Consider the following 22,714-nt stretch of genomic DNA (forward strand, 5'->3'; position numbering starts at 1 on the left):
CACTCTTTCCCAAGTAGCAAGTCACACACGATCTAAGAACAACCATCTCTTTCCGTGGTGCGGTGGGATGCCTTTTCAGTCCAATCATTCATCAGTACACCACTGTGATACGATTCCAGCTGCTATGATGGCAGGAGAGGTCATCCTATGTAAGCGAACAACCGCTCACCGAAGTACAGTATATACTCACCTACCCAAGCGTTCGCCGACGAGATCCAGAAACAAGTCCAAGCCAGCGACTGCGAAGGCCCCGGTCTTCACTTGGACGAAACGACGGGAACCAAGCTGGACCGCTACCTCAGCCAGCTGCCACTCCTCATCGGAACCTCCTCTTCCTCCATACGCCGGCGCTTTGATCATCTAGGCACGGAGCTGTGGAACATTTGCACGCAGCGTATGACAGGCCGCAGCGATCCAACATCACTTGTGCTCTTGTGCAAAGGTACGCGCAGGGTCAGTGCAGGAATCGGATGGTCGAGCTGAGATAATATAGTAAAAGCGCTAGCCTGGGCTATGCTTGACGTCGCCGTCCCAGATCGGAGCCTAGGTACAGTACTTCTCCGTTAGTTTACGGGCTTAGTCTACAAGCCTGCTTACCTTGCTTCAGGAAGTTTCGGAGTCCTAGATGCAGCTTTCAAGCTGGTCAAAGCTTGCACAGGTATTGCCCACAAAACCCATCAGTTGCGGATACTCTTTACTAATGCGAGCTCTAGAGAATGATTGTATCGCTATCAGCTTGAAGGTCATTGAGGCAGTAGCCATACGATTGGATGCGCTCGAACATTCCGAGGCAGATGTCGACAGAGCGAGGTTGCACCGGTGCAACGTGCAGTATTATATGCTTCGGGTCCACTTGGTATGTGCGTCAAGCCACGGAGCACGAAGGGTCAAGTACACTGCTAACGGGGTTCAGGCTTGGCTTCAGGGAAGACCAGACATTGCAGATCATCTATATCTGAGAGTCCCGGAGTCGAGCACCGGTAACCACTGTGTCTTGGATGTGTGTTTCAAAGTTGGGAGCTCAGCGCTTTCAGGCGGCCAGCATGGTATCGCAGCCAAGTGGTTGGAGAGAGGGTGGAAACAATGCAATTTGCTCATCCATGCAGACGGGGAATGTGATGTGGCTTTGAATGATAAAGAGCTTCTGGTTCTTCATGCTTTAGGTGGAGGAATTCTATGTGTTGGTCTGTTCAAGTGCTGATTTGGAATAGTGCGCGCGAATGTCCACCTTGATACGCATGATTCAAGGGCTACCCTTGCGAAGGGCGTCGAGCGCTTGACTGTTGTGAGTGACTTGACTTTCTGTAATGCTCCTATACTTACCATATGGTCAGCGGTACGGCCATCTGTTCTCAGTTCGTCTTCTCGAGCTTGAAGCACTCACACGAGCGGACGTGGATATGGAACTTTACTTTCAAGGCGAGATATGCAATATACAGGATTACAGAAACAGTCTGCCACTAATCCTTTGTTTAGCACTGCAATGTGTCTTTGATGTGATGGGAACATCAGAGAACGGTCTTGATATGTATGTGCTCTCCACTCAAGTCAGAAAGAGTCTCAATGACCTGCGACAGAATCCTTTACTACATCAGCAAGCTTCAGGACTTGTGAGTGGATACTCCAGCAATGCTGCCATGACATCTGACATGAAGCAGTCCAGAGATGCACTTTCAGGCACTGAAGCGGCTTCTGAGAGCGAAGATCGCCGATTCGAGTCCAGATTGCCAGGATCAGATACTTGAGCATGTCCTTGTCAGACTTGTCAGTGTCCTGACAGGTTCACATTTTCCTTCCCAAGCGAGCCTGCAGCATTTCAGAGAGCTTGCGGAGCATCTGAAGCATCACAAGCAAGCAGTCAGCGAAGATGCGCAACAGGGATGCCTGATGGTAATCTTCCAATTCTCAGGCAAGGAGCCATTAGCTGAAAAAGTCAAAGATGACATGGAGATACATAAACCGAGCCATATCCGACCAAGATGTACTATCCGCGCAACAATGGTGCCTTTTCATGCTCGAACAGCCTGTCATATCACTATCATCTAATAATAAGGCTAAGTTGTTCAGGTAAGAGTGTCCGAGAAATCAGCTTATCAAAACTAAGGATGCAACAGAAAACTTCTTCTTTGTGCTTCCGATGAACTGAGCATAGCCGCAGCGGATACTATTTTCAACCGACTGCCTGAAGAATGCAAAACTTGTCCGCCAACATTATATTTAATGTACAAGTTGGCTCTACGAGACAGTGTATCGACTTCTGGTAACCGTGCCTTGCATTTTCTCACTGGGATCCTGACAAGATGCAGGTTCTGTGTACCTTCAATCACTGTTCAAATCCACGAAGGAGTCAATATATATCATTGCCTGTATAGCGGAGGCATTTCGACATGGAAAGATAAACCATGCAAGGCAATGCATCCAGCAGATTCTGTTGAATGAGAAGGACAATCGCTTCAATAAGAAGCCTGGTCGATTGCTACAGTATGGCTCCTATCCCGATTCAGCTATCCCAACTGATGATTACCGTATGTCTATGATCCTTTACTTCGTCACGGAGCTCGATGTCTGCGATCACATGGATGAACAAATAGCTGATGCAATCATATCTGTCTTTGAACTAGGTATGTGATAGATCAAGATTGGACGCAATGATAGCTAACCCATATAGCACTAAAAATCAATCTCAACCAGATGCAAGCAGACACCTTGAGCATCAGCGAATTAAAATGGCTGGCAAAGAAGAGCTACAACACCGCGCTGAGGATGAGCGACTCGACACAAACGGAACGTGTTCTGAACCTCATCGAACTATCTATTAAGGTAGTAAGCTGCGCATCTTGACCCTGCTACGTATATCAGACCTAACAGGCCTAGTTCACAACTCTACATGGACAACAGACCCCTCTCAGCAACTTGAACAACCACTACCTTCTCTGCGAGTTTTTCAAAACAGCCAAGCACATCTCTATTGCACGCCAGACCTCAAACCCGACAGAGAAGGCCAGTCAACACCTTTACCCATCTCAATATCAAGCATCCAGAACCCTAACCAGCCCCCATGCATGCAGACAATCCACTACAGCGCAGCCCATGAATCCAGCTGCGCCTTCCAAGCCAACATTAACTATCTTCATCACCTCTCAAGCTCCAACCCAAGCCCAGCCCGCAACAACCCCTCTCCCACCCCCAACGCATGTCCAGAACCAAATCCAAATCCAACCGCCACCCCATCATCCACAAACTCAGCCAGCCAATCAACCTGGCTGACCAAATACCGCATCGTCCTCGCCCTCGACCTAGAAGCCTCCCTCCACCTCACGAATGACAACAACAGCGCGGGCAACGACAAATGGGCCCACATAACCCAGCTCATCGAACTCTCCTCCCCAATTCTCGACCACACCCTAATCTCAATCTACCTCGATACGCTCCTCCGCGCCGAATCACCCCTCACATACATCGTCCAAACGATCAGGGTACGTACCGGCCCTCAGCCCATTTCCAGAATACATCCCCCTTCCCTCGTCCCAATAGATCCAAACTGAATCCAATGAACCCAAAAGCACCTAATCCGGACAATCCACACCTCCCCATCCCCCTACCTAGACCACCCAACCCTCAACACCAACCTCCCCCGCTACCTGCGTGTGCTGTACCAGCTTTCCCTCGAGACCAAGGACCCTTCAACCGCAGAATCAGTGCTCGACCAGGTCGTGGTCCTCATCCGGGACTGGAAAACGAAATACCCAGCCGAGGAACTGCGGTGGATGGCGTCGGTGGCGTTCAACCGGGCGGTGGATTTCTACCTGGTGGCGGAGGAAGGGGCGTGTCGACGGTGGGCGGGGAAGGCGATTGCGGTGGCGGAACTGATGGCCGGGGAGGATGGCGGTGCGTTGGGGCGGTCTTTGCGGGGTCGATTTGGGAAGTTGAGTGTTGGGCTCGGGGAGGAGGGATGAATCGCCGCAGGGTCGGGGGGTGTGTTGTCACGGTGGATGGGTTCATGGCAGGAGCAATGGATCCAAAGTGGGTGCGTAAGGCTGGTCTACGGTTCAGTATGCTTGCGATGGGAGGAGATTATGGTATTGAGGACGGAGGAGGACGACACGATCATACGCTAAAGGCGTGAGCATGTTAACAGAATAAGATTTGTCATAGGCTCGGTCCGCTAGGGTATTATTTTGAGCTTAGCTAACAGAGCCAGGAAAGAGCAATAGTAAGTAAGGTTGATAGTGCCAGAGGGCAAGAACCGGGAATAGAAGAGAGATATGCTCTCGGTAGTTGCGAATAAGGAGCTGAGAACAATGATTGATCAAGCGAATGAGAAAGGCCATCCTTTGCGCGAAGAAGAGAAAGATATACCAAAGCATAGTATCGAATGTAATGGGAGTGCGACCCCATACGCGCCCCGCGGTGCATGATGGTATGAAACGAGAAATATATCTGCCGAAGGTAGAGGACCAGAGTCGCAACCAAGAAGCAAGCGCGATGGAAGACACTTGTGCCGCTCAGAGCTGAGATATATAAGTCAAGAACGTAATATGATGACTCCAGTATGCATAGGCCCTACTTGTGGGATAGTCTATAACAGTTTGAGGGAGAAAGAAAAGTAGGATATTAGAGGAAGATACGAGCTCCCCAACATGAAACAGGTATGAAAGCAATGGGCCTGCCATTGAACCCCCATCGCTCAATCATCGCCATTCAAGGCGAGGGAAGAAATCTCCGAGGGTGCGCATGAGTCTGTTCGTCGAATCTCTGGCATTGAAGGTAGGCGCTCGGGGTAATATGAGCCTTCGTGAAATTTGCCGATTCTCGAGATCTTTTCGTTTTCCTTACCGCTGCTGTCAGTCTCGTTCTCCAGAGTTCTGTTCCGCGATGACAAGACGCGCAGTGTAAGTTCAAGCTCTGTCTCTAGATCCTTTTGCGTATGTAAATGCTCGGCCGAGTTGATGAGCCTCTTGCGGTAAGCCTTCAATGTCCGACACACTTGTTCAGTAGACATGTCGAGAGCCCCGAGATCGCTTTTACCCATGCTTCTAGCACGAGTCCGGAAGTCCATGGATGAACGGCGAGATTCTTTGCGGCTGCTCACGGCTTTCTTAGCACAGGGGGGTTTTTGTTTGCATAAGGAAGGTGATGCATGAGTCCTTTCCCGATGAATGCTAGAAATAGGAGAACGGCGACTAGTTGTCGACGAAGGTGTTGTCGGGGAAGTACTCCCGGGTTTAGGAGAAGGTGAAAGAGATAGTTTGGCAAATTTACGTAGAAAGGTCGGAGAATGTCCACGCGCAGGCGTCGGAGTGACCGCGACATTTTCTTGTCGCTGAAACTCGGCAATGTCGTTCTTGGACAGCACTTTGCGTAAAGGCGGCCTGAGAGCTGCCGATGCTTTTAATGGGGCGTCATGCTCCTCCTTATTGCCGGTGTGCGTGGGATCCCGAGCTGGTTGAGCAAGCAGCGATAGGTCCCATAACATAACAAGACCATCAATTCCAGAACTGATAAGAAGACGCTCATTTCCATGGTGAGATGACTTTGAGTTCCTCGATAGCAGACAAACATCGCTAACTCCTTCAGTATGTCCGAACTCAGCGGCATGGAGAACGCCTCGTTCTAGGTCGTACACACGGATAGACTTGTCTGAACCCGACACTCCGACGAGCAGTTTTGGCGATTCATGCCCCAGGGCATCAGCAGATATAGCCAGTGAGTTCATGACGACTGTATCAGTTGAATCAGCATCGGTGGCTCGGAACGAATGAGTTTGTCGACCGGAGCTCAGGTCAATGCGTTGGATATAGCGATCCGTTGTAGAGACAACGAGAATGTTCTCGTTTTCTGGTAGTAGTGCCATAGATACTGGCGACGCCTTCAACGTTATCACCTTGGAGACCAGATACGCGAATGCGGACGCGCCGTGGACCCCACGTGTTACGCACTCTCTAATATGAATCGTGCGATCAGCGGAGCATGAGAGCAGCCGCTGTCCATCATTTATGAACATGATTTGACTGACAGCTCCAACGTGGTCGTCCATAGTCTGGACCAAGTCAAGACTCTCATTTGCCTTGAGAAACAGCTGTACCGTGCGATCGCGACTGGAACTGGCAATAAGGAGTCCTCGTGCTGAAAAGTGCACGGCGATATCGGTGATCTCCCCACTGTGAGCTCGGACTTCGTCGATACACTTCCAAGGATAATTCTGCCAGAGTCTAGCATTTATTAAGTCAGTGGGGTACTATCATATTCAAGCGGGGATTGTTAAATACCTCAAGACACCGAACCTGTCGCCAGACACGAAGTGATTCATATTTGGAGTTACCCGTAAGACCTTCAGCTCGTTGGAAATCTCGTCGTTGACTCCAGAAGGATGATCGAGGACGATCGAACGTGAACCCCGGCATTTGCCTCTGCCATCCCAAAACTTAACCATGCCGCTGCGTGACCAGGTATAAAACTCGGCTTCCAGATCATTGGCAGCTGTGAGCGGCCGGATACCAAGAACAGCATCCTTGTGTGCGAAAAGAGTATTTCCTGAAGCACCATCGTTGACATCAAAGTCATCACTCATTTCTTCAGTCGAGTAGATATTGATGCTGTTGCTAGAATCAACGGCGATCAGGTTGGAACCAAGGAACCCCATACATGTGACAGCAGGTCCCTTGGTGATTGGTTCCACCGAAGATCTACCTGAAAATGCAGGAGAAGATGGGACAGTTAGTGAACGCAGTTTGTCCAGAGTCATGGACTGAATACGTCCGCCACGACCACCAACCCAAAGACATGAGCTGTCCAGATCTACCGCAATCGAAGTAATGGCAAAGTCGAAATAATGAGCAACAGACACTTTCTGCGGTCCATCGTTGTGATCTAGGAAGCATAAGGCCCCCGTGTCTGTTCCTACTATTGACTCGCAGTCCGAAATGCCTGCGATACTGGTGAATGTGCTTTCCGCCAGCGAGCCCAGCAAACAGTTTCTTCCAGACAAAGCCCTGGGGTTATGACTAGATGGACTGGCACTTGGCTCAGCAGTCAGACGAGACTTCGGAGACCCTGGCCTCACGTCCGGAAGCCTCCAAACCTTCACATGCCGGAGCCCTACCCTGGATTAAGTCTCAGTATTGAATTTGACATGAGCATGGGCTGTGATACGACTTACGTGACTAAAGTTTGTCCAACCCATGTCATGTCACGAATGAAGGAAGTGCATTTGTTAGTGGAATGAAGCCTCGCCGATCCTGTCTTTGGGTTGACGGACCAAACAAACAGGAATCCGTCATTGACATCGCCAAGAGTCGCAAGATATTGCGAATCTGGGCTGAACGCCAGGGCACGCACTCCAAAAGTATGTTCAGTTAGAATTGAAAGCGGCACATCACAGGAAGCGCCCTTGGCAGTGGAGTAGAGGAGAACTCTCGGACCATAACCAGTCTAGCCATCATCAGCATAGAGGATCGTTGATACAATTTGAGACATAAACGCGTACCTCTCCTACTGCAAGCAACCCTCCGTTCGGACTGATCGCGACGCTGGTGACCGCTTTTACTCTTTCACGGGACGACCAGGCACGCGGACTATGACCGTCCGCCAACTCACTGCCAGGAGTCCCACTGTGAAGAGCGTTTTGAGCTGCAGACTTTGTGCCTAACGGAGTTTTCGCTCTATTGTCCGGAGTAGTGGGTGGGGTGGCATTATTGTAGAAAGATGTGACAGGATTGACACTGGTTGCGGAGGGTCGAGCCCTGTAAAAGCGCTGTTGGAGGGTCTTCTGTTCATCGAGTTCTGCTAGAACGACGGTCGAACCGGCGCAAATAGCGAAGGAGTTACTCCCCGCATGAATAGAGAAGCCTCGCGGTGAGCTGGTTGTGGTACCAATTACCGCCTGTAGAGTCAGGACTGCCTGTTGTAGTGATGTCTTGTGCATCGAAGACCGCGTGGAAGGTCTCAAGACTGGCGAGTTTGTGGGGGTGATGCGAAAGGACGACCCTGAGTTTGACTTGCTCTTGGCGTTCAAAGTATTGTATGCCATCATGATTCGATTTGATTTTGCGGGGATTATGGTGGAAAGCCCTGGAGATAACGAAAGATATATGGGTGCATTGATAATTTTAAACCAAACCTGTTCGAATGGTGTGTGCGCGCGTGTGTTTTTCTTCGAGGAGGACAAGTCGTACCATTCATAGCATTGCCGTACAGCTGGGGAAGGAGGAGCCGTGAATGAAGAATGCGGGGAGGATTAATTAGAGCTCCTTCCGTGTCGGTCACTGCGAAAAATAATGAATTTAGTCAAGGCGAATATATTCGGGGTCGATGAGGAAGCGTCGTTCTAAAATTAGGAGAAGCAAGTGGTCGGGTGCGCAAAGGCTGGAGAAGAGGGGAGCAAAAGGCGGCGGCGGAGGAGCTCGAAGGGAACGAAGGGGCGACAGGGAGAGCAAGTCACGATCTGAAACGGCCGATTAATGAGGGACTAGAAAGGAAGAAAGGTAGTAAGAAGTCAAGAGCAAGCGAAGAGATATTAAGTAAATGACTGAAGACGGTGAATGAACGAGAAATCACGATCTGAAGATCGGACAGGAAGAAGAATGTGAGGCAGGATAAACACTGTAGCTCTCGACTCCTTCCACGCCGGGCGGAGTGCCGAAAAGTGACGGACGAACCCTTGGGTTTTAGCGCGGGAAGCTAAAATGAGCGCCCGGCGATGGGCGATCACTCCGTTTGTCTGATCGTCCGGAACCTGCAGCAGTCAATGAGGAGATGAAGAGAGGATGAAGGGTAGAAGGCCTATTTCATTAGTGCCTTGCCGAGTGAGGTACATGTACTTCATACAGGATCTTGTCCCGTCGAATTCGACATCCGCGCAGTAGGTGAAAGGCAGACCATGTCTGAGCATGTCCATAGGGCAGGCAGCCAGTGGCCCCGGCCTGTGGGGGAGCACATCCACCCTTGGGAATGGCGCCCTTCTGACTTCAGCACTCATTTCATCCTTCCATTTGGAGCCGCGGGCTGTCAGCATTCGAAACACGGCAGGAGAAGGCTAAAAAAGGAAGAAACTTGACGCCATATCCTCTCCAAGCAGAGCCATGGTCTTGTTCTATAGGGTCATCAAATAGAGTTGAATGGCAGAATCATCCAGTGCCGGACTGCCAACAAAAAGCATTGCATGCTTCAGGAGAATATTGGGTAGCAGAAAGCCTATCCTGCTCTCCTCGAGATGACTTTCCTGCTTCAATGAGCGTATTGTACTGGCTCATATGCTCAGGCTAGGACACCGTTCCTGCAGGCTGCTAGGCGCGGTCTTTGTTGTCCTCAGGGCCACTGACAAGAGTATGAACTCCGCATAATCAAGGGGGCCTGCCTGCTGATTTGAGCACAGTATCTGATTCGTTATTTCCACTGGTGAATAAGTAATTATAAGTGTGCAGTAACCAAGTCTCAGGTCTTGTAGCAACGGAAATCTCGAGGATCTTCTTCGCTGTACCGCGTCTACCGACTCGAAACAGTGGTTTGAGATACTCCGTAGAAGACAATGGATGGTCAATGGTTGTATGCCCGCCAGTCACATGACCTGTGAGCGTAAATCGTTCTAGTCCCGTTTCTAGAAGTCTCCGGATTTTTATCAGGGCGATTCTTATCCTTCAAGCTGTGGTAAACTTTGCGCCTCCTCCAACCTTCACGAACCATCATCATGTGGCATTCAGGTGCTGTTTCCGTGCGGACTTCTTTGTCATCTATCCTGCGCGAAGCCTTTCACTCAGAGGTTGCACCCTCTACTCGTCGTCTTTCTGAACGTCGAAGTTTCTATCCGATAACGCCTCTTGCCTATCGCAAACCCGGCGCTCAACGAAATTTCAGCTCCACTCATCAAATCCAGATACACCAGTCTCGCGCCCTGCTATCCTCTGATCATACCCCTGAAAATGTACCAGATGCAACACAACCAATCCAGACGAAGTCACTGGCGAAGAACGACCGTGGCGAAAAGCCTACGGACAATGTCACACCCGACGGGAACACATCAGGATCCTTCCCCAGAAGGCAACGAGCCGCTCCCAAACGACGGATGGATAAAGGCGATTCTCGTCGAGGGAGCGCTAAGACTTCTCGCAGCAAGACCGATACACGCGGCGACGGACTAGAATCAAATCCTTCGGAAGAGAAGCCCAAGGCAACGAGAAAGACTTGGAGGGAATCCTTCAAAGATAAGGCCTCGCCAAAGAAGAAAGAGGACTGGCAAGTTCAGAAGGATGCTCTGAAAAACAAGTTTAAGGAAGGTTGGAATCCTCCGAAAAAGCTTTCTCCCGACGCGATGGAAGGTATTCGACACTTGCATCAGATGGCACCAGATCGATTCACCACGCCGGTTCTCGCTGAGCAGTTCAAAGTCTCACCAGAGGCCATTAGACGAATCTTGAAAAGCAAATGGCGGGCATCCGACAAAGAAATGGAGGATCGGCGCAAGAGATGGGAGAGACGACACGATCGCATTTGGGCTCACATGGCCGAGCTTGGCCTGCGTCCCAGTAAGAAGGAAACGCAGAAATATCAAGACTCGCATGTTCTGCTCTATGAGCGGGACGAAGACCTGGACGAGGGCGCCAAGATCGATCAAGACGACAAGGCATAGGCACTGATGCTGTGACTTGCATCGGCACTCTATAATAGCATTACATCATGTATAATATTGAGATGACACGGAGGCATTGCATGGTTGGCGTTACTTTATCTCCTATCTATAACATTTACAATTCAAGGACAATACCAATTCTTCCGGCGCAAACCTTACTGATGAGAGCTTTGAGCAAGCGATACCTGTATGGCCGTCATCCCCACAATCGCCGGAATAACGGGCGGTTCTAGAATACTGGTGTATTGTAGTATTTGGTCGCATATTGTGTACAACATGTTGGAAGTTGACGACTCGGTCAAGGTCTTGGCTCGTCATCCACTCACTGCTCCGCTGCCGCCGCTGCCAGGAACGTAGTTATGGTCCGGACCGACTCGCTGGGCTACACGCTTACCCGCTTCCTTTCTCCTCGTCCAGCTGCCTTTCAACCATTATGTCCCCGCTACTTGACGGTATGCCATAGCCGGCAAACATCAGATCATCTTTCATTGTACCATATTCTTCCTGGCGCGTGCTCCAGGATTTCCCCTCCTTTAGGTGGCGGCTGGTACCCACCAAACAACTACCCCGAGCTTCCTCCCTCCCTCTGGTCTTGCATGCGCGCGCCCACCCATTTCCGCATGGGAACCTCCCAACCGCCGCCATGCCATCAGACATCCAGGTCTTTGTGACGTGGAAAGACCAAACGATCTTTGCGGGAGAAGATGTGGAATGCACTATTACCTTCAAGAACGTTGCGGAGACGAACGTGGAACCTCATCATGGTGGTCCGACTTCACATCACAGACAAACCTCTCGAGCTACAAGCACCCACTCCGAGTCATTGTTTTCTCTGAAATCTCCTCATAAATTCTTCTTCGGCCCACACCGCCGCTCCGTCTCCACGATACCCAAGAAAAGCCCGTCGCACCGCCTGTCTTCCTCGGTGAGCTCGCCGTTGATCGGTTCGCACAGCTTCCCGCCTCCTTCAACTCCCCGCAATGGCTCGGTCGCTAGTGGCAAGCACAAACGATCGGTTTCTATACTTTCGATTGATAGTGAAGGGACTGGGGAGCCGACGCCCCGAACTTCGTCACAGTTCAACCGACCCCGACCAGTAAGGGGTCATGGGCGCGCGGCAAGTTTACAGGTCCTGCCAAGAAGATATGAAGCTTATGAGGACCAACACGCAAAAGGTATCTTTTGACATTGAGGCAGATGCCAGACGCATAGATCCGAATGCTAAGAGCGCTTTGTTGCAGGTGGACGCAGTCCTGCTCGCACATTCCCACTCCCCGAGTCTTCGATCCATTCATCCCCAGGAAACCCCAGGATTGACATCGACGGTCCGAATGACACCAGCCGTCGTGGCTCGAACATCTATAGTCCTAATCGTTCAAATGAGCCACCTCGTACTCATGCGCGTCGGCCCCCATTATCACCGATAGAATTCAAATTTCCGCCATCTCCGGCAGTTGACACAAATATCCATACAGGTGTTCCAAGTTTAACATCACCGATTGAAGAGAACCCCACAGAGTCCAGGCCTAATGGGAAGGACCTACCCACTTTAGTGGCACCAGGACATCTGCCGCAGCTCACCAAGATCATGTCAACGTCCAGCCTGGCTGGAAGTCACCGAAGCAGTGGAGATTTCAACTCGATCAGCGACAACTCCTCAGAAACTCTTCAATCTGAGTACACAAACTATTCCATGCCAGTGCCGCGTCCACCTCTTGTCCCCCGTCACTCACGACATGTGTCTAGCGTGGAGTCCCCGGGGCTCACACCGCATGGCCAGACACTGCTCATGGGCTATGCGCAGATCAGCGCATCCTTTACTGTGGATGGCTCATTGATTCAACAATCTTACTTTGAAGAAGTGAAGCGGAAAGGCGTCGTCGGGGGAGTGGGAGGCGGGGCCGGTTTGCCGAGTGGAAAGCCAGCGGCAAGTGAAGAGAGAGGTCGTAAAGGCGGCGGCTTCTGGGGCGCTTTCAAATGGAATACCATTGAGGAGTCTTTGAGTGGCCTTCTCTCAAATAATGAACTGGACGGTCTACGGGACATGCGAGGCGTCTCCTCCTCCCGATCGATACCCCTGCTGTCGACTACGCAGTCACTCCTCTTCGTGGACTTGCGATTGGCGCCTGGGGAGGAGCAGTCCTATTCGTTCTCCTTCACTCTTCCAAGTGGACTACCAGCCAGCCATAAGGGTAAAGCGATCAAGATTTCTTACAATCTGGTTATCGGCACGCAAAGGCCGAGTAGTCGTAATGAGCCTCAGCGGGTGAATCGCATCAGCATCCCCTTTCGTGTGTTTAGTGGGGTGAATGGTAAGTGCTTTGAGAATTTGGATAGACCAGGAAACAAATTGATTAATCTGTTGCAATAGGTCAAGGGGATATCATGGGCCATGATTTGATGAGCCCATATGTGCTGCTTCGAGACGAGGCCAGGGTGCAGAAAGTGGGAACAAGCCCGGCCCCGATAGCGAAATCCAAAAGTATTAGCGGGCCTACTTGGACGTCGGCTCCAGAGTTCTTGTCATACGTGGATGATATTCTTGAACAAGCTTCACGTAACAACTCGCTGCACCCACCCGAGGCTCCCTCGGAGAAACGAGCAAGCCACGATTCAACCCCCGGCCGACTATCCTGCAAGGATGCCATTGATCTGGCCATCCTTCGCAGCAATCAAACGCTGAACTCCTCCCGCAGCCCCAACCGGTTCGAGATCGCGCGGGATGGACGCCGAATTGCTGTTGTTGTGCTCAATCGGCCAGCTCACCGACTAGGCGAGACGATTATAGCTACCGTCAATTTCGCGGATGCTGCACTTCCTTGCTACGCTCTGCGAGCCTCTTTGGAGAGCTCCGAACGAGTTGCCCCGGCTTTAGCGATCCGATCAAATGCGAGCATCCGTCGTGCGACTCGCAAGGTTCATGGTTCCTACTTTGAAAACACGCTCTACGCGACCCGCGTGGTCTTCAGTCCAGCAATCCCCGTCTCTGCGACACCCACGATCCTGACCACTGGTGTTAACCATGAATGGGAACTGCGGTTTGAGTTTGTCACCAGCAATGCGCATGACGGGTCAGCTCCGTCGGGTGCGCGTTTGTTGGAGGTCGTGTCACAAGACGATCGCGGACGGATCATGTCTGCCTTGGAAAATCTGGGGTGCGAATCATTTGAGATCGCAATTCCGATTACGATTTATGGAGAGACAGTCCGGGAGCGACTACCAGAGGAAAATGAAGGATACGCTATCTAAGATAAGCTTCCAAAGAGGTGTATCCATCAAACTACAACTACAAGCAAGACATGACATGAGAAATTTCTTGAATGCATGACGTCGGACCGAGCGTGAGACACAGCCAGACCTTGGCTGCACTAGGCCGTAACGACCTAAACGACGTAATGGGTGAGAGTCGAGTAAGTAGTCTAGTCTAGTTTTCTAGCATGCCAACCCAGCCAAACCCAGCCAGCACTGCAGCAATAAAAGGGCGATTTCCTTGCGGCCCGACGGGGTCACTGGGGCAACGGACGGGGCGTGGACTACTTGGGACTCGCGACGCAGCATCCATGGTTCCGCTGGTGGGAAGCGTGGAGCAACTTGGATGTCGATACTAAGTAGTCTAGTTATAGTAGTAAGTATATTGTTGTATGTATAGTAGTCTAAAGTAGATGCGCTCCCCTGCAGCTAAGTTATATTAACTCGTGGTGGTTGTACCTCATCCGATCTGGTCGGGTCCGCATCGATCGCTGATCTTCCTCCTTCTCCTTCTTCCTTCTCTGCTTTTGTTACCTTTCCCCATTCCTTCTACCCCCATTCTTCACCCATTCGACACTAAACCCATTCACGCCTACAATCTCGCGCCCTACAGAACTACTGCGCTCGAGACCCCGGGATCCTTGACCTAGCCAGTAAGAGAGACACTTCCGATCCTCGTGCCCAGCTCAGATGGACTGACGGATGCTTGATGTCTGGCATCGGAATGTAGGCGCATTCTCCTCCCACCACGCAAGACGCAGGAACGATTCCAGGGAGTCCCAGGCCTCCGACAGGCAAACAGTCGCGTTTCTTATCTGGCCAGCGAGAGAACGCCCAATTCGAAGGCGATGGCATCCTTCATCACCACCATGTCTGTCCCCGTCCAGCCCAATTCCTCCTCTTCTTTCTCAGCTGCCCCGCCACCTCGGGCGTCTTTCCGGCGCCCTCTTCCACCCCTCCCTCTCTGCTCTTCTGTCAACTACAACACCGTTCACACCTCGCGCACTCCTCTCTCGGAGCCCCCCTCGTACCTGTCGCCGGCGGTGTTCGCGCTCAAAAATGATCCCTGTGGACTAACCCCTCCCAGCAACGCTCGCACTCGAGCTCCCTTCAAGCCGCGGTCGGCGGCCAAGGGCACCACCAGCTACCAACTCAGACAATTCGCGGAAGCGACGCTCGGCAGCGGCAGTTTGAGGAAGGCCGTGAAGTTGCCGGAGGGCGAAGACCTGAACGAATGGCTGGCCGTGAACGGTGGGTTTAGAAGATCAATGCCGCGATACCTAGGAGCCGTATGCTGATATACACACTATCTACGCTTTCCCGCAGTCGTCGACTTCTACAACCAGATTAATCTACTGTACGGCGCGATTACAGAGTTCTGCTCCCCTCAGTCATGTCCGGAAATGAAAGCGACCGATGAGTACGAGGTTCTTCCCGCCCCAGGCGCAATGTATGTTCCAGCTGACGCGGGGTTGATAACGCTAGGTTCGAGTACCTCTGGCAGGACTCGGAGAACTTCAAGCGCCCGACAAAGATGTCCGCGCCCGAGTACATTGAACATCTGATGAGCTGGGTACAAAGCAGCGTCGACAACGAACAGATCTTTCCAAGCAGGCTCGGTATGTGCTGATATCGCCCGGCTCTACATCGCTACGAGTCAGACAATCTAGAGCGGACGAAGCTAACAAGGGAATCGTTGCAGGTGTCCCGTTCCCCAGAGCGTTCCCCAGCCTGGTGCGACAGATTTACAAGCGCATGTATCGGGTGTACGCGCACATCTACTGCCACCACTACCCCGTGGTAGTGCATCTCGGCCTGGAACCCCATTTGAACACCAGCTTCAAGCATTACGTGTTGTTCATCGACGAGCATCGGTTGGCGAGTGGGAAGGATTTCTGGGGGCCTCTGGGCGATCTGGTGGACAGCATGTTGCGGAGTGACTGATTTGCGGTCGGAAGGAAGACGAGACAAGCACATGAGAGGGATGACGGAACTGGGCTGGGCGTTTGGGTGTTGAGGCATTCGTTAAAAAAAGGGGAACATTTAAAGAACTCGTAAAGGCCATCCGGCGTTTCTTTTCTTGATGAATGAAGTTATTAATTGTATGGTCTTGTATCCAAATCGAAGAGTACCTCTTTCTTTTGTTTGTTGCGACCACACCTCAGCTCCAGCTGCTTGTCCTCTCAAAGGAAAAGAAGAATAGCCGAAAACCCGGCGTGTGCGGGAACTCACGTGACCGCCCTAGCCGGCAGGAACTGAACCTGGCTCCGAACCTCGAGACGCCATCCCCAAGCACTCGATTGTCCATCGACGACGACCTTTCTCTCGCAGCCTCTCTCGCTCTCCACCCCGCTCTCCCCCCTTCTCCGCTACTCCCGTTGAGCATCATGTTCTCCGTCCGTCTCGCCCGCGTCGGCCTCCGTGCCTCCGCCCAGCAGTTCACCGTGCCTCGCACTGCCGCCCTCAACGGTCTGCGCACCTATGCCACCCCGGCCCAGGAGATCAAGCCCCCGGTTTCCCTCTTCGGCGTTGACGGCACCTATGCCACTGCTCTGGTATGCTAAGACACATGCACACAATTCTTTGGTCTGAAAGGGTTGGAATTGGGGGGACTGGGATCGGGACTGGGAATGGGTGGTATTTCAATCGTTCGTTGCTGGGGTGTTCTCTAATGGATCATTGAAATGGGAAGCGCGCGCCCTCAATTCGACAATCGAAGACAAGAAACCAATTTGGAGGAACTCAATCAATCGACAATCGACACACCTTAAGGAATGACGCAGCGCGGAGAGCTCAAGGGAAACAGAACGACCAGCAACGAACCTGAAACCCCCATCAACCATCCCAACCCTTACCCTTCCACTCAAACCAGACCTGATAGAAAGAACACGAGCTAACCAGACCTGCCAAAAAGTACACCGCCTCTGCCAAGTCCGCCGCTCTGGAGCAGACCTCCAAGGCCCTGGCCAACCTGGGCCAGACCCTCAAGGCCGACCGCAAGCTGACCGAGATCCTGAACGCCCCGACCCTGACCGTGGCCGACAAGCAGCAGATCATCGCGGAGCTGCAGAAGGTGGCCGGCGGCGCCGACAAGGCCGAGATCCTCAAGAACTTCTTGGCCACTCTGGCCGAGAACAACCGCCTGGGTCTGCTGGAGGGTGTCTGCGAGAAGTTCGCGACCCTCATGGGTGCTCACCGCGGTGAGATCGAGCTGAACATCACCAGCGCTCAGGTAAGCTCCTCCGTATCTCTCGGGTTACTTGAGCTCCGATATCAAAAAGCTATCGAATGGGAAATGCTGACGAAACTACTACGATAAACAGGAACTCGACACCAAGACCCTCAACCGTCTCGAGAAGGCCGTCTCCAAGTCCGAGTTCAGCCAGGGCAAGAAGCTCAAGGTTGTCTCCAAGGTACGTTCTCAGCCCGTCAAATCAAATAAACAAACCAATCAATCAAAAAAAAAGCAAGTCTAATACAAAGAAGGTCAACCCCGACCTCATCGGTGGCCTGGTTGTCGAAATCGGTGACCGCACCATCGACCTGAGCGTCTCCTCCAAGATCGCCAAGCTCAACAAGGCCCTCACCGACGCTTTGTAAATGGTTTTTACTTTTTACCTTCCCAAGAAAGAAAGAACATGATTTCTTATCGGGTGTTTAGTCGATAGAAAGTTATTATGAATGACTTTCCATCAGTATAAACATATCTTATATCCATCCCACCGCCCCCCCCCCCAAACCCCCTACTAACCTCCGGCACCTCTGTCTATCTACTCCGTCGCGAATGTATCCTATCTAAATCAACTATGCTACCGCTTCTTATATATATTCTTGAGTTCTAGAGGAGGTGGTGGGAAGCGTAAACGCCACGGGAGCTGTGTAGCGAGTGGTCTATCGGCGATAGTCTAGTTCCACATCTGGGACCCTGTAGTCTAGATAAGATGGTGTCGCATCTGCTTCGCTACGCCAATGGTCCAATACCATTCACATCCTGCGGAGAAAGTATGCGTGCTTCGGATCCATTCTCCCCTTCCAACTCACAATCGGTTAGCATGGCCTGGGAGGGCGAGGTCATGTTTTGGGAATCTACTGCATCATCATATCATGTAAAGGACAGAGCGTAAGATTCGAAAGGTAGGGACGGGGGGGGTATTCCGGGGTTCTCTTCGCATGATAGAGAGTTACTAGTATATGTATATCATATGCTATGATGAGGTGGTGGATGAGTGGGTGGGTGGTAGCTGTCGGATGTATATAAGTATCCGCAAAGTTTGAGAGTTCGGGTTGGAGCCGGAGAGGGGTGGTTCGGATTTGGGTGGTAAGTTCGTTCGGCTTTTTATATTTGTCGTGGAGCGGGGAAGTCTTTTCAGGCGCTGCAGGGGGATATGGCACAGTACCTTGCTAAGAAACATACGGCGCTGCTGCTGCTGCTGCTGCTGTATGACTGAGGGTGTCGCTAGGGTGGTAGTGTACCGTTTTGCGAAGGGGAATGGTAAAGTATACTATAACAATGCAGGGTAGGTGGGAGGATATCGCTAGAATTGATAGTGGGAACAATTCCTCGGAACATATATACTCATCTCAATTAATGCATTCGAATCACCACCGCTTAAATCAACATAGAAGAATCTAACATATCTCCGAATAACATATCAACATGCATCTGTTCTAACTTCTAACTAAATCGTGCAACGTCTGCATCACCTATCCTCCTCCCTGTATCATGCCACGCAAGAAATCAGTGTCCGTTAGGAGCCGGGTCGGCCTGCGTCTCGAGCTCATCCTCATACGCCCCGATCGAGGCCTGGCTACGCACGCGCTGCAGCTGGCTTTCCACGTACTTGTGGACATGCTCATCCTTGAGGTCCGTGTCGACTCTCCGATCGTCCTCATCCTCGTCGAGAGTCGTCTCCGGAGCTGGGGTCTCACGCCCAGAGAAAGTGGACTCGAAGTCACTGCGGTTGCCGATGGACCGGGTAGTGGAAGAGCGGCGCACGCTAGGACGACGGCTGCCCCTCGGACGGGAGAAGCGGGTGAAGACATCGTCGAAGTAGTGCGACGCTGCTGCATGGGGAGTGCGGGGAGTCTGGGGGAGACGGCAGTTGATACTAATACCAATGTTAGCCAGCAATGAAAGACTAAAAGCATGAATTGAGAAATACCCGGTATCGTGAATGATCTTGGCGATAAGTCCAGTCCATCCACACTGGTGCGACGCTCCGAGACCGCGGCCGGTGTCTCCGTCGAAGAATTCATGGAACCACATGTAATCCTTCCAGTGCTCGTCAAAGTCGAGGAGGTCGGATCCATTGTGGACCGCCCGGCGGCCTTCATCGTTCCGCGCGAAAAGATGTTGCAGCCGGTGCTGGATCTCCTCTGCAATGTGTCCGAGATGCATGTACTCGCCCGAGCCTGTTGGACACTCGATCTTGAAGGAATCGCCATAGAACATATAGAAGCGCAACAAAGACTCGACGAGCAGGAAGTTGACGCACAGCCAGACCGGCCCACGCCAATTGCTGTTACCGCCAAAGAGCCCACTGTCTGAGTCTCCTGGTACATAGCTGACTCGGAACGTCTGACCATTGACATCCATCGAGTAGGGGTGCTCTCCGTGATACTTGGACATCGACCGAATGCCGTGCTCCGACAAGAACTCGGTCTCGTCTAGCATCCGCTTGAGGATCTTCTCCAAACGGTCCTTGCTCACGAGTGCGAGGAGAAGTCGCTCGTCCTTACCACGGTGCTTCATGCTTGCAATGTTGCGTTCAGCCACGTCTTGACGGTTCTCAACGAACCATTCCAGGCGCTTCTTGAAGGACGGGAACTTGTTGATCAGCTCTGGCTCAAGCGTGAGCACAGCGTACAGGGGAATCAAGCCAACCAGAGACCGCACAGGAAGCTGCTGGGTCCAGGGGTCACCGTAGGAGATCGCGTCGTAATAGAAGCTATGAAATTTAAGCATTTGTTCGGGCGTGTGAATATGGCGCCACTTACCCATCTTCCTCATTCCAGAGGGACGATTCCTGACCTCCGGACCGGAAGGTCATGGCATCACTAATCAGAATGAAGTGCTCGAAAAATTTGGAAGCAACTGGCATCTTCATCAGCAAATGAACGTACTAGCATAGAATTGATTCCCTTACTGTCTTCGTAAATTCTTCGATGCTTTGCCAGCTCCAGAGCGATGTTCAACATGCACAAGCAGTAGAAGGCCATCCACCCTGTGCTATCAGCCTGCTCCAGCACGCCACCGGTGGGGAGAGGCTCAGAACGGTTGAAGAGCCCAATGTTGTCCAGTCCCAGAAAACCACCCTCAAAGACGTTCTTGCCATCGGAGTCCTTCCGGTTGACCCACCACGTGAAGTTGAGCAACAGCTTCTGGAACACACGTTCCAAGAAGTCAAGGTCTTGCCGTCCATACATCTTCCGTTCGATCTTAAAGACTCGGAAAGTAGCCCACGCATGGACAGGAGGGTTCACATCCCCAAAGTTCCACTCGTAGGCTGCAAGCTGGCCGTTGGGATGCATGTACCACTCGCGAGTGAGAAGATCGAGTTGCTTTTTCGCAAACTCCGGGTCAATCATGGCAAGCGGAATGCAGTGGAAGGCGGTATCCCAGGCAGCAAAGAAGGGGTATTCCCAGGAATCGGGCATCGAAAGGATATCTTCCATGTACAAGTGTTTCCACTGTTGATTCCGAATGTGCTGCCTACCCGGAGGAGGTGGAATCATGGCCGGGTCACCGTTCGACCATTGATCATGTACAAAATGGTAGAACTGCTTGTTCCACATCATTCCGGAGAATGCTTGTCTTTGAATGTTCCGCAGATCATCGCTCATGGGCAGGGGACTGATATGGTAGTAGAAGTCATCCGCTTCGTTTCTGCGCTGGTCGATCACATCATCCAGAACTTCCTCATCAACAAACGGTTCCAGGCGCCGAGAGAATCGGAAACGAACGACAACGCATTCGCCGGGAGGGACACCCTCGCCCTCGTCGAAGGCATACCAGGCGGCAAACTTGGTTCCCTTGTTTTCAGGGTTGACTGCACCCTTCTCCCCATTAACAATGAGACGGTGGAAGGCGTCCTTGACATAAGGCTGCTCATTCTTGGTCTTCCAGAGGAATTCATTGTTTGTTTCGTTCTCAGTGAACAGCAGTCGGGGAATCACATCCTCCTCGCCGGTCACAGATGGGGAAGGGGAGAACCGAACATAGCGCTCGCCAAGTTTGTGGTGCTTGGTTTTAGCAATCAAAGGATAAGCTCTCTCCACCGACGGCTTCTCCGTCTTCTCCTCATATCCCCATGCCCAAGTGTTGCGGAACCACACGTGCGGGATAATGTGCAAGTGCGCCGGTTCAGGTCCTCGGTTGTACGCGATGATCCGGAACAGGAGTTCTTCCTCGTCGTCGTCCTCTTTCGCAGTCTCAATGAAGATATCCCAGTAACGGTTGTCATCGAAGGCATCAGTATCAAGGATCTGGTACTCGCGATCCTCTTTCCCGCGCCGGGCGTTCTCCTCCACGAGCTCCTGATAAGGGAACTCCTTCTGGGGGTACTTGTAAAGGAACTTCATGTAAGAGTGCTACGTGCGCAGTCATATTAGCAACCACAGTCAGAACACGCTCAGGAGGACAGCCTTACTGTGGGAGTGTTGTCGAGGTGGAAATGAGCCTCCTTGACACTCTCTCCATGGTTTCCCTGAGGGTTCGACAATCCGAACAGGCGCTCTTTCAGAAACTCGCTATGATTTCAACAGTGAGCGGGGCTCGGTACAGTCACAGATGGCACACTACGTACTCTTTCCCGTTCCAGAACGCAAAAGCGATGTTTTGCAGGTTGTGGGTATCGGACACACCGGCGATACCATCCTCACCCCAGCGATAGGTCCTCGACCGCGCATGGTCGTGGGAAAAGTCTACAGGGTGCCAGACGGGTTAGTGGGTGTTCATACGGTTCACCAAGGGGAAGGGCACTTACAGCTCCATGCATCTCCATTGTCACTGGAAACGATTGAAAAGGTAGCGAGTCAGTCTGGTTCAGTTGAGACAATTTGGGGAATTGAAGGCAAGGGCCAACTTACGAGTAATCTTCGCGAACTGCGGGGCGGCACCGATAATGAGGTCATTGCGTCAGTTTCATGTGATTCTGCCAGCGTCGAGATCGAGAGCGCATACCAGTAGCCCATTGTCTCTCGGCCACGTAGGGACCCCAGCGTTTCCAGTAGCGAGTCCGCTCGCGATCCTCCTTGAGTCGTTGCTCCTCGCGGGATTCGTACGGATGCTTGTCGATGAGGACCATGGTGGCGCCAATTGAACGCCAACGGGTAGATAGATAAGACGATCTGATCTACTACGGGCGGGAATGAGAGTTACAGACCCGGAGAGGGAGGAAGGAAGAGGGAAAATAGAAAGAAAGAAAGGAAGGGAAAAAATCGGGGGTTGGGGGGGGGGGGGGAGGAGAAACAGGTGAGGGGAACAGGCGAAGACAATGACGGAGTCGGAGTTAGTTAGTGTAGACGAGGAAAGAAGAGAAGAGGGAGGAGAAGAAGAGGAGGGGAGGGGCAGACAGAGAGGACTAAAGAGCTGCTAAGGAAAGGGAAACAAGGAATCCTTCCACAGTCGGGGGAACTGCACTGGTCTTGATTGATACTAATGACTACTACCAACTAATCTAACAATCAATCATTCATCATTCATGCTGCACGACCACGCCGATTGCTGATAGCAGACCAGCTAAAGAAGAGGTCTGGACCCTCGCTCGGGCGCCTTTTTTTCTGGGGATTCGCCCGCCTTTCCAAGGTTGGGGGAGAAAAAAGAGCACTGACATCATTTGT

The 22,714-nt window shown here is 51.9% G+C and overlaps 8 protein-coding genes across 8 annotated transcripts; 6 read left to right on the forward strand and 2 right to left on the reverse strand.

Moving 5' to 3' along the window:
* The first annotated feature begins 11 nt into the window (after positions 1-11).
* On the forward strand, positions 12-1,377 carry BO97DRAFT_13817 (uncharacterized protein). Its single transcript, XM_025690084.1, has 7 exons — positions 12-149; positions 200-442; positions 494-547; positions 608-658; positions 714-856; positions 914-1,285; positions 1,335-1,377. Exons 1-6 carry the CDS (start codon positions 68-70, stop codon positions 1,199-1,201), a joined length of 861 nt encoding a protein of 286 aa, XP_025556899.1. The 5' UTR covers positions 12-67; the 3' UTR covers positions 1,202-1,285; positions 1,335-1,377.
* BO97DRAFT_439572 (uncharacterized protein) lies at positions 1,365-4,241 on the forward strand. The gene is made up of 12 exons (XM_025697994.1): positions 1,365-1,419; positions 1,477-1,528; positions 1,578-1,610; positions 1,659-1,890; positions 1,940-2,067; positions 2,115-2,260; positions 2,307-2,481; positions 2,530-2,621; positions 2,669-2,820; positions 2,875-2,994; positions 3,060-3,476; positions 3,564-4,241. The coding sequence occupies exons 1-12, from the start codon at positions 1,401-1,403 to the stop codon at positions 3,954-3,956; spliced, it is 1,959 nt and encodes a 652-aa protein (XP_025556900.1). The 5' UTR covers positions 1,365-1,400; the 3' UTR covers positions 3,957-4,241.
* A 310-nt stretch (positions 4,242-4,551) lies between these two features.
* On the reverse strand, positions 4,552-8,171 carry BO97DRAFT_13827 (WD40 repeat domain-containing protein). The gene is made up of 4 exons (XM_025690085.1): positions 7,487-8,171; positions 7,160-7,431; positions 6,270-7,103; positions 4,552-6,212 (listed from the first exon to the last, which is right to left on the reverse strand). The coding sequence occupies exons 1-4, from the start codon at positions 8,030-8,032 to the stop codon at positions 4,688-4,690; spliced, it is 3,177 nt and encodes a 1,058-aa protein (XP_025556901.1). The 5' UTR covers positions 8,033-8,171; the 3' UTR covers positions 4,552-4,687.
* Positions 8,172-9,700: 1,529 nt separating this feature from the next.
* rrg9 (mitochondrial ribosome assembly protein RRG9) lies at positions 9,701-10,561 on the forward strand (the record flags this gene model as incomplete). The annotated part of the gene is made up of 1 exon (XM_025691160.1): positions 9,701-10,561. A coding segment is annotated over one exon (861 nt), but the record flags the coding sequence as incomplete, so codon positions are not given.
* Positions 10,562-11,047: 486 nt separating this feature from the next.
* BO97DRAFT_474651 (putative intracellular protein transport protein (Sat1)) lies at positions 11,048-14,124 on the forward strand. The gene is made up of 3 exons (XM_025700338.1): positions 11,048-11,799; positions 11,866-12,936; positions 12,996-14,124. Exons 1-3 carry the CDS (start codon positions 11,268-11,270, stop codon positions 13,871-13,873), a joined length of 2,481 nt encoding a protein of 826 aa, XP_025556903.1. The 5' UTR covers positions 11,048-11,267; the 3' UTR covers positions 13,874-14,124.
* Positions 14,125-14,316: 192 nt separating this feature from the next.
* Positions 14,317-15,960, forward strand: BO97DRAFT_402255 (Mob1/phocein family protein). The gene is made up of 6 exons (XM_025694457.1): positions 14,317-14,526; positions 14,604-14,744; positions 14,961-15,124; positions 15,200-15,293; positions 15,359-15,492; positions 15,576-15,960. Exons 2-6 carry the CDS (start codon positions 14,722-14,724, stop codon positions 15,815-15,817), a joined length of 657 nt encoding a protein of 218 aa, XP_025556904.1. The 5' UTR covers positions 14,317-14,526; positions 14,604-14,721; the 3' UTR covers positions 15,818-15,960.
* Positions 15,961-16,186: 226 nt separating this feature from the next.
* BO97DRAFT_381406 (F1F0 ATP synthase subunit 5) lies at positions 16,187-17,688 on the forward strand. The gene is made up of 4 exons (XM_025693244.1): positions 16,187-16,428; positions 16,788-17,105; positions 17,197-17,286; positions 17,360-17,688. Exons 1-4 carry the CDS (start codon positions 16,261-16,263, stop codon positions 17,471-17,473), a joined length of 690 nt encoding a protein of 229 aa, XP_025556905.1. The 5' UTR covers positions 16,187-16,260; the 3' UTR covers positions 17,474-17,688.
* A 760-nt stretch (positions 17,689-18,448) lies between these two features.
* BO97DRAFT_402258 (uncharacterized protein) lies at positions 18,449-22,341 on the reverse strand. Its single transcript, XM_025694458.1, has 9 exons — positions 22,056-22,341; positions 21,962-21,977; positions 21,859-21,881; positions 21,679-21,796; positions 21,523-21,622; positions 20,020-21,463; positions 19,871-19,967; positions 19,036-19,821; positions 18,449-18,981 (listed from the first exon to the last, which is right to left on the reverse strand). The coding sequence occupies exons 1-9, from the start codon at positions 22,177-22,179 to the stop codon at positions 18,612-18,614; spliced, it is 3,078 nt and encodes a 1,025-aa protein (XP_025556906.1). The 5' UTR covers positions 22,180-22,341; the 3' UTR covers positions 18,449-18,611.
* Positions 22,342-22,714: the final 373 nt, after the last annotated feature.

Source organism: Aspergillus homomorphus (assembly GCF_003184865.1).
Source record: "Aspergillus homomorphus CBS 101889 unplaced genomic scaffold BO97scaffold_1, whole genome shotgun sequence".
In the NCBI taxonomy this organism is placed as follows: domain Eukaryota; kingdom Fungi; phylum Ascomycota; class Eurotiomycetes; order Eurotiales; family Aspergillaceae; genus Aspergillus; species Aspergillus homomorphus.